General features: G+C 39.5%; 1 protein-coding gene across 1 annotated transcript in view; it reads left to right on the top strand.

The window, feature by feature from the left end:
- The first annotated feature begins 606 nt into the window (after nt 1-606).
- EDNRA (endothelin receptor type A) overlaps nt 607-10,847 on the top strand; it is a 32,173-nt gene continuing 21,932 nt past the window's right edge. Inside the window, exons 1-2 of the mRNA XM_018073525.1 lie at nt 607-783; nt 3,697-4,179. Coding sequence (XP_017929014.1) covers nt 3,778-4,179 — 402 coding nt within the window. The 5' untranslated portion in view covers nt 607-783; nt 3,697-3,777. The remainder of the gene's footprint in view (nt 784-3,696; nt 4,180-10,847) is intronic.

The raw sequence follows: 10,847 nt of genomic DNA, 5'->3' as shown, positions 1-10,847 counted from the left end.
AAATATCCTTAGCTATAAAAGAGCTTTCCACTTTTTCTGCACAAGTTTTTTCACACCACTACCTTGACAGAAGAACAGTGATAGGAAACATAGGACTGACAGAAAATGCCACACTCTTATTATCATTGTAAATGAGACTAAGAGGTATTAGCAAGGTGTTTCCCAGATGGACCAAGGAAATTTTCATTCAGGAACAGTCTCTGTTTATGAATCCAGTATTTTGGAAACTCTCACACATAGAGTTTTACTGATTGTCTCAGAAAGAGACTCTGATCCTGGCCAAACCTGAGGGGAATGCAAAGCAAAAATGGTATATTTCATCAGGGGATTTTTCCCACCGTTTTGCTCTTGGCTCCTCTGCCGTCTGGTGGGATCAGATAGAGAACCTTTCTGAGAATGCTGTGTGCTATTGGCACAGGCAGCTGCAGGAGTGGATTCCCAAGGCTGTGTCTTAGATGAGTCCAGCAAAGTAGTTTAGCTCAGTTTCAGCCAGGAAACAGTTAAAAGAGCTCAGCGTTCCCTTGTGCCCGGGAGGCAGCCTTTGTGTTTAACATTGGCAGGGGCTCAGTTCGGGCTGGAGGTTTGTTTTAATTGGGGGAGGGGGCAGAAAAGAGGGGACGCTCCGACTTCTTCAGTCCGTCTCTTTCTTTCACTGATTTAGCGGAGGTGGAGATTTTCAATCCCACCCAGTCAGACGCAGGCAGGAGGATCTGGTGAGACTATCCCAGGAAAAGCCACTCGGAGGAAATTCTCGGCGGCGGCGGCAGCAGCCCCAGCATGAGGGTGAGCCTGGCGGGGAGGCGCGGCGGGGGGAAGTGCGCGGAATGCTGCGGGAGCCCCGAGCCCGTGCGGGAGCCCCGAGCCCGAGCCCGAGCCCGCCCCGGGAACAGCCCGGCCCCGACCGCGGGCACCGCTCGGAAACGCCCCAGAGAGGGATTCGGGGACGGCCGCGCATCTCTGTGTGCGTGTGTGAGAGCGGGGTGTGAGAGAGAGAGTGAGAGAGAACACGAGACAGGCACAAGGCAGCTCGGGGGAACTGCTATTAAATAAAGTTTAACAATATATAGCTCTCGCCAGAGGCTCGCTATGCAAGCTGCAGGGGAGGTAGCGCTGATTAGCCAAGCGCACGTTAGAATCCATCCCTTGATAGTGGCACAGGGAGCGCGTTTCCTCTGGCGGTAGCGGAGGAGCAGCGGGAGCCTCCCCGGCAGCGCGGAGCGCTCCTGCCTGAGCCGGGCTGGGAACAGCGCGGAGCGCTCCTGCCTGTGCCGGGCTGGGAACAGCCCGGAGGAGTCCCCCTTGTTCCCTTCAGTGCTTTTCCTGCCCTGCTCCTGTTCACATCTCAGCTGCCTTCAGGCTGATCCATCACTGATAACGTTTTAGCTCATCTTTAATACTTGGAACAATTCCGTTCCCACTGGTACGGTCTCTTCTTGGCGAACCTCGGCATGGGAATTTTTCTGGCTTGTTACCCCAGGCAAGTCAGGAATTCCGTTCTCTGCATCAGCGGCTGGTTCTGCAGCGCTGCAGAAGCAGAGGCACGGCACATGCCTGCGGACCCCGGATTAACACAGCAACATCACACGCTCCAGGCTGCGTGTGAAGGGCAATACTAGATTACCTTATTGCAAAAAGTTACTACAGATCCTAGGATGTCACTCATATGAGGCAGTTTGCATGTCATCCTCCGTAACAAGACAAATACTTTGAAAATATGCACAGAGGAATGAAGGACTGCTGGGAATCCGAAAAAAAAATCCTTAGAAGTTTATATATTAAAAACTTTTTAGTTTTGCTTCTTAGGGAAAAGTTTCTTCCAGGAGAGGGAAGAGATGGTAAATGACAATTCTGTTCCAAGCTTTGCAAGCTGACTGCACGATTGCCACGCCACCACCACGTTCATAGGATACATACATCCCATTTTCACAAGAAAACGACATTAATTAAGGAGGATACTAATATAACTACTGAAACACAGGGCTGTGAGTTCTGTTCATAGCAGTGTCGCATTTACTGGGGAAAGTCATTTAATAGTGATACAGTTTTCTCATTTGTAAATTGAGGCACCATTGTCACAGTAAATAATACAAGTGTTAATACTTGCCTGAAAACAGTTACAGTCAAATATCTCTGCTGGTTTTGATTTAGAAACCTAAAGTGAATGCACTTGCATCTTGCAAACTGCTGCTGACTGTCCTGGGATACTGTTGTATCCAGCATTTAATAAAGAAGGATTTACTATTTAATACATTCACCTTTAAAATCAAGTCCATGGGAACTCACAATTGGTCAGATCCTCATCTCGAATACACCAATATAAGGACTGTAAACGTGGAGCCCTGCTCTGTGAGGGATAACACTCTACATGCCAGACAGGAATAAATACTCTGGTTAATATGGCATTTGCTGCTGTATATAGGTACACACACACTTCACAGACCACACACAACAGAAGCCTCAATAGTAGTAAATATTTATACTGTGCCTGTTCCAGAAGTACTATCAGTAAATTGTCTCCCTCCTTCTTTGGTAAATTTCTTGCTATAAACTCTGACTTAACAGCCCCACAGGGAATGGAATTAAGATTAATTTATTTAAAAGGATCCTTCCAAATACTTCATGTGAGTCCCTAGAAATCAGAAAGTTATAAATACTTTATTTTCTGCTCTTCTTTTGTCAACAGAACTTTGCCTTGTTTTGCAGACGTAAGCCATGTAAAATAAAAAAAATCTTTATCTTATATTAAACTTAGGCTTCAAGGAAATGGACTTGAGTGGCATCCTTGGTTTCATTGGAGGTGTGGTATCTATACCCACTGGGGCAGGGGTTACACACAGGCAGTCCCACTTACTGGGACAGAATGCTATGATGCTTCCTTTCCTAACTGGAAGTGTCATGACTTGTTGCTTAGAATACTAAATCAGCATTTTTTATCTTTAAAAGAGCTTAAATTTTTATAATTAGCTTCACTGTGGCTAAGTACTGCACATGAGTTGCAATGACATTCAGGAACCAAGGGACATAGAAGTTTGAAGGGTTTTTCCTGGCCAAAGGTAGACCTAGACCTAGACTGTAAAAGTCTTCCTCTTAATATTTAGGGACTTTGGATCTGGTAAAAAATTTGACTTGAAATCCATGTATTTTCAGTCTTCATTTGAAATCCAGTTAATAAATCAGATAAAAATAGATAAAGGCTAATTGTTGCAATATATCAAAAATATTGAGAAAATTAACAGATTTGCTACCTTTAACTATTGATGCATTGCTGTTACCCTACTTTTTCAAATATAAAAGAATATCTTCTTATTTTATCTAAAATATTATTCAGCAGTCTCCAAGGTAGGTTGAGTTTTCTTGCAAGACAGTATTTTAAAACTGAATTTCATCCACCTCATTTTTTCCATCCATATACCAGTTCTGCATCAAGCTAAAAGGGTTTTGTAGAATCTTATTTGTATAAGCTATCGATTACTTAAGGAATTTTCTGTGTTTGCCTTTTGTCAGAGAGTTAACGGGGGTAATCTAGATTTCAGAGTAGTGCAGTTAGTATAAACAGGTGTTTATGCCTATTAGCTGCAGAGACTGAATATTCAAATACCCTTCCTAAGTGTGAAACAGGGTGTGTTAGTCTACCTGTTGCACTTATTCTGTATTTCTTTTTTGTTTTCTATTTTTGCTTACTGTTTCTCTCCACAGGTGAAGAAGTGAAAAGTACCCGACTGAAATACTGAAAAGACCCAAAAACCCTGTCTGAATTCGCTCTTTGGGGACTTCAGGATGGGAGCCTTGTGTTTAAGAGTTTCCTTGCTGCTGCTGGTTCCGGGATTTGTCCTCAGCGACAGCTCTGCCAGATCCGATGCCAATCGGAGTGACCTGGAAAACCACCTCTCCACTTTCTCAGGGATGGAATCCAGCTTACTCCTCACCACCGTGCAGCCCCCCGTGTCCAACCAAACTGTCAAATGCTCCCAGCAGACCAAGATTGCCGAAACTTTTAAATACATCAACACGGTGGTATCTTGTGCTATTTTCATCGTCGGAATGGTTGGGAATGCAACTCTGCTGAGGATCATTTACCAGAACAAGTGTATGAGGAACGGCCCCAATGCACTGATAGCCAGCCTGGCACTGGGAGACCTTATCTACATTGTCATTGATATCCCCATCATCGTGTACAAGGTAGGACACCACACCAGGCATTCTAATTGCACTTGCCTTGCAAGCACACTGTCTGTTCTCTGTGGTTACTCCTCTGTCTGTTTGCTGCCCTTTTGTCAATGAATAGTGCACTTAAGAGAAAATACAATTCCTTTTTGTTCTGCAACAAAATCCTTGCTCTCAGGTCTCACCTCCATCAAGAAAAAGTGTATCTCCTGTTAAAGATGATGTAACTCTTAGTTCTTAACCCAAGTGTGGCCTTGGGCGTTTCACAGGAGCTCTTCATTTATTACAGCTACTAGAGCTAGCAGAAGAGTTTATAAGAGGAGACTTTTTATAAACTGTTCTCTTCTTGATGGACTAGTTGCTATTTTTGGAATATCCTACCCTTACTTTATATTTTGACAGAAAATACTCCCTGTGATATGCAGGCTTCGTGTTAAGGCTTTGCAGAGAGAGATTATGTCAGCTAAATTGAGCCTTAAGGTTTTCATTTAACAGTCATTAATAGCAGATTCTCAGAATTATTCCAGAGTTAGTAAAATCAAATATATCACAGACCATTTCTGAAACATTAAATTTCATCTGGGTTTGTCAAAGTATGAAAAGGCTCCTTAGCAATTCTTTTATCTGGTAGGAATTTATCCTGCCCCAGTGTTTTGATTTTCCATTTTAATTAAACAAAACCATAAAGAAGTGCTTTTTCTGATGCCATATATATTTACTAATATAATTCAAGTCAGGACATGCTTGAATAAAGAGAACTAAGGCCTTTTTTTAATACAGCTCACTGATATTAGCTTATCTTAGAAAATCATCAAAGAATGTTGTAAGCTTGTGTCTGTCTCTTTGTGGATTGTACACAGGTGCATAGCTGATAGGATATTAGACTTCTTTCTTTTCTCAGCAAAAACATAATGTCCTTCTGGCAGTAAATACAACCCTAAGTATTATAATTTAAAAAGAATGTTTTTCTTCTTGGCCCTCAGTGATTCTAAGGACTTACCTTTTATTTACATAGGCTTTAAATGAATCATTTTAATGCATAATTTTATAATAACTGGTGTCCTGTGGTTTCAAATTGGATTTTAAAATTTAAGAAATAGTGATGAATTTTGCATATGTATAACTATTGACATAATAACTGCCTTATAACACAGGTATTCATAGGACAAGATCATAAAATTTGAATTAATTAATGGATAAAAAATATCTATATGTTCATATATTACATTTATCCAGAGGCATATTATCTATGGTAAAATACAGCACCTGGTTCTGATCTTCCAGTATTATAAATTACAGATAATTCTTTTAACTTTACCTGGTTTTAATATAATATGAATTTGAAACTAGGATAATGACTGTCAATACTAACATACGCAATTTAATGGAAATTCAAGTTTACACTTTTCAATATTCCACCTGGAAAATTAAATTATCATAAATTGCTGATGAGATAGCAGGTGTCTGTAGAGTATTTTGAATTAAGTAGTTGCTGAGAAAGATTAGTGTCTGCCTGATTAGAGATTCACCCATCTTCCATAGCTGTGGGAATGCCTAATGGGACATGGGATTGGGATTCTCACCTGGACTCATCACTTACACAAGGCCAGGCTGGCTGGGCTTTGAGCAGCCTGTTCTAGTGGGAGGTGTCACTGCAGAGGGGTTGGAACTGGATCATCTTTAAGGTTTCTTCCAACCAAACTGTTCTGGGATTCTATGACTCTATGACTGCACCTCCCAACATGCATTACAGTTTCCTCTCTGGTAAATCTATCCTTATATGTTTATGGATAATTGCTAAGGCAGTATTCTCACTTCTTGTGGTATACACGATAGTAAATTTTAAGGAAAAATGGCATGAGTTCTTTTCAGAGCCGAGTATGGGCAAGAACAAGTATTTTTATTACCCAATTTTTTTCTAACCTTTCAAGAGCTCTGCTGCTTTTTTCACAAAGAGGAATGGAAAGCTGGAATTAATTTTGCGTTTCAGAATTGCCTTTGGATGGTCTTCTGAAAATTCTTTAGCAGTTTAGTTAAAAGTAATGAACAATATTTTTTATATTCCCTTTATCATTTTGCATTACAATTTTTCTATTAATTTTCTGGCACTTGTCTGGCATTCCACAGGTTCATCTGCCTTGCTGTATCTTACATGTTGAGCTGAACTGTGGCCCTGAATAGCTCCATGCAAATCAAATTTCTTTAGCCTATATGAAAATTTATTTCTGTGCTGCAGAGAAGTATTTGATAAAAAAAGGCTGTGAACAAAACTGCAGCCCTTGACATCAAGGTCTGCCAATTCCCACATGTAAGAAGGCAGAACTAAAATCCCATTTAAAGCATAATTCTATCTTTTAGAGATTTTTTTTAATGCTTGAACCTTCAAAATAAATTACTTTAAAATTACCATATAGAACCACCTTGTTGTCTAAGGTTAGCTGCATGCATTCTGATACAGGGAAGCACTTTATAGCATTTACAAGGGAGCTGTAGTACTTCTGATAAGAAATGCAATTATTTTGTATAGTCCATTTTTCATAGGAACCACTCAGTAATGTGTCTCCTTACATTAGGACTTGATTTTAAAGTTTGTTAAATGTCATTCCTCTTTGTATCACTAGGGATCCTAAAATCTGTGTCACCTTTTAGCTCCTCTTGTTGAGTGACACTATGAAGGCTGGCCACTGGAAATACCCCAAATGGAGAATGGAAGTGATAGTCTTTTAAGGAAAAAAAAAAAATGAAGTGTTTTAATTTTTGTTTTAAAGTTTAAATTTTAAAGTATTTTATAAACTTACTTCTGAACTTTACTTTAAAGATTCTTTTAGCTTTAGCTAAAAGGCTCCTTAGAGTCAGCCTTATGTTGAACTATGTATTAGTACCCTATATAAAGAAGTGGCTTCAAGCACTTAATAACTTTCAGGTCAGATCTTCATTTTTAGGAGGACAAAACAGCTCTGAAACTAGAATTAGAGTAAACAAGCATTCACCTGCATATTAAAATAACAAATAGTAGATTATTAAGGTGGCCCATTGTATAGAACAAAATATATAATACTGTATAATTATAATTGAATATCAGAAATATGTAGAATCACTTTCCTGAAACATAGTGGTGGCCTTAACTATTTTGAAACTACTCTCAAAATGTAATGTTACTGATGCTCAAATCCATTCCACAAATCCTTAGAAAGAAGCAGCTGTAAGATTACAGTAATTGACAATGTAAGGTCCCAGGGGAATTAAGTCCATCATTCTACTACACACTTACACAATTAACAAAGATGTGATGCGGGGAAAAAAGTAATTATGTAATTTACTTCAACTAAAGATGTGGTCACAGGTGTTTGACATTTTTATCTTTTCTTCACGGTACAGTAGGCTCAGAAATTCCCCCCTTACTTTCTCCAATTACTGTAATTATACAGTAGGTTCCCCCTGGCAATTTGTTCAATGGATTGAAATGTGACTAATATTCACTAGCCTGCTTTTGAAGATATTCTGGATGTATTAAAACCCCATTATAATTAATTACCACTAGTATGTCCACTTGTAATATCAAATCAATATTAAAAATTTTAATAAATTGAGTTTTATAGGAAGGGTGCCAGTTGTGAATCCAGCCTTAATAGACCAAACTAAGATAATTTAATTTTCAATCACATTTTTACAGCACCTGGACCCAAATAGTTTCCTCTTTACCCAAAACACGCCCATCTCACATCTTCAAGATGTCAAAGCCTATAGCTCCAAATCAGTAAGAACAATTTCTTTCCAGGGAACAGAAGATCAGAAGAAGAACTTTTATATTTTACACTACTGTTGAGGCAGGGTTAAGGCACTGAAGAGACAGGTCCCTTTTCTAGTCTTAGGTGGCATTAGCACAACTGAAAGCTGCAGCATCACCTGCCTTACCCAGCACTGCCACGGGTGTTTGCAGAAAACAAGCCAAGTTCAGAGGCAATGTATGAAAACTTCTCTGTAGGGCTGATTTCCCTACTAAAACCAGACTGTTTTCTGAGGCTATGCATAGGCAGCAGCAGAATATCCATAGAAGCACCATTGTCTTGGCTGCACTAAGGTCTGGAAAGCCCTTATGGCTGTTGCTGCTGTCGCTGGCTAAAGCTCAGCAGAGCAACAGTAACAACCCCAGGGTTGTTGGACAGCACAGAGAACGCTGTCCAGAGCTCTTTCCTGAGCTTATGGACCTTGAAACACTCTAGACCAAGGCTCTCCCCTTTAGAATGGCAAAATTCAGTTTTAAGTATGTTATTGGGAAGTCCTGAGCTGTCTCTGCTTCCAGTTTTATGCACTTTAGAGAAAAATGTTTAAATTTTTATGTATTGAAAACTGACCTACCTAGGATTGACATAAATTACATTGCTTTAGATCATAATATGCTTACCTTCTTAAACCATGAGTTTATAAAGTAGATGAAGCCAATTAGCCAGCTTTTACCCTGTTTCTTTAAAGGTCAATAAAAACATTTTCCTAATTATTTTACTGGTATAAAGATGAAAGACATCTACCCAGAAAAAACAGGCAAGTGTTCACTGCCCAGAGAGCTCAAGAAGATAATGTTTTCTTTAATAAATTAAGGGGGGATTTTGTCAATAAATTCATACTTACCTTAGTTGCAACAACATCTAAATCTGAGTAGTCCACCTAGAAAATTATGAATGCAAATATATAAGGTAGCTGACAGTGAGGAAACATCTTCAGCCATTTTGTTATCAGTAAAGGAAGACTTAGGAGAGGCATTTCTAATCAGGGACATTTTTCAACATCAGAGCACAAGTGTTAGATCAATGCATTCTAAACCACAAATTATTTGGCATATCTGAATACCTTTACCAACAGAATTAGTATTGTACCTTAAAAGGGATAATTAAACACATTGGCACTGATCTTGTAGCTAATAGAGCAAGTGGCATCTGCAGTAGTTATAGTTTTATGCCAAAGGAGTATAAAGCCAAGCCCACAGCACACATGAAGTGCACTTAATGAAGAAATCCTGCTTTAAAACCAAAATTTCTCATATGTGCCATATGTATTTCTCAACGAAGTACCAACACCAGTAGGAAATTCTGAGGCCTCAGCTTAACAACTGCATCCTGGCTTTCAATGGGTTCTTATCAGTGATTCCAAGAAGCAACACATTGGCTGTTCCAGGTGGATGCACAAATCCATACAACCTGCTCCAAGCATGACCTATTATTTGGGTATGTGTCTCCATGTAGTGTTCATACATAAAAGAAATCTAGATACTGGACAGGTCTTAGAGACTCTGGGTTTAAGAGAATATTTTAGTATGTTTGCTCCCTTTACTTTTCAGTCAGCTGAACTCTACAGATGACAAGGAATTGTTTAGATGGTGCATATCCAGGGTTTACCAGTTCTGCAGTAACTTCTTAACAATCCTGTCACTCTCTTTAGCAACACACAAAAGACAACAGAGTTGGAAGAATAACAAAAGCAATACTACGCCCAGACTACGCCCAGGGATTGAAAAAAAAATTCCTTTCAACAAATCACCATGTACATAAGCACACCTTGCAGCTCATTTCCACGAAGAAGAGCAGCACAGCTTGAGAAACAGTTTACCTAAAAGGGTGGGAAGACAGCCAACACCAGGGAACAACAAAAAACTAATCCTACTTTGTAAACAGCAAAAATACCACAGGGCAGATGTCTAGAGTTGTTAGGTATGCTTTACCACTAAGTAGATTTTTTGTAACAAATATAAACATTTTAACAAGAATGTAAAACTTAGCATTTATTTTTTTACCAGTTAGTTGAGATAGAGTGTTTCAGCTGGCATTTGTTGAAGGGCATCCGTTTTCTTACTTTTCAGGATCTCTTGAAGTATAAACTATTTTCTCTTGTGTAAGAACTATACATTCCCTTCCATAGCTGCCTAACCAGGAGAAAAAGACTGTAAGCATTCAGGAAATGGCATGAGACCCTCTGCTACCTCTAGCTTTACTCAGCTGGGCTAAGATGAGCAAAAGAGTAGAAAAAGCTGTGGTAGGGCAATTCAGAGTAAAAAAATGTCTTTGATGGTTCTTGTGCATCCCCACATAACCTTTCTTCCTTCCAGGAAAAAAACCAGTCAGTCTTTTATCCACCCCAAGTGGAAAAAAAGACAGTTCTTATAGTTGTAGCAAAATTAGGAATGTATTTCCTGCAAAGAAGAGTTGAAGAGATGCAGCGTGCTTTCTCTACCATGGCAGGATTGTGAATCTAAGTATAAGGAAATAAACAAATGATACCAAAGTTGGAAGAAGTTTAAACTATCATCTCACCATGATATACTCAGTATTGGTCTCATGCCCTGCATGATAAAAGCTAACCTTGTTCTTTGTTTTCCTCTAGTCACTATCCTTCCAAAATTGGAGGTTTTTCACTTCAGCAGTGAGAAGGAATACTTAGAGACAGGCTGTGCTATCTCTCCACCCTTACAGCTCTTCCTCTTTCCAGCAAAGTTGTAGAGAACAGCTGAGTTACATACATGGGATGAGCAAGTTTGGTTCTTAAGCAAGAAATGGATGAGGATTGTCCAGCAATGCAATTCTCTTCTGGATATATGGTTCTAGGAATAAGATAAAGGCTCAAGAGCATGCAGTGAATTCTTCTTTCATGAGGACAGAAGGGTCCTGTTTGAGTCACCACATTCAAAATAA

This window comes from Manacus vitellinus, unplaced genomic scaffold, assembly GCF_001715985.3.
Source record: "Manacus vitellinus isolate BGI_N305 unplaced genomic scaffold, ASM171598v3 scaffold_0_pilon, whole genome shotgun sequence".
In the NCBI taxonomy this organism is placed as follows: Eukaryota; Metazoa; Chordata; class Aves; order Passeriformes; family Pipridae; genus Manacus; species Manacus vitellinus.
Note: the sequence above shows the minus strand (reverse complement) of the source record. Positions and strands in the feature narration are given on the sequence as shown.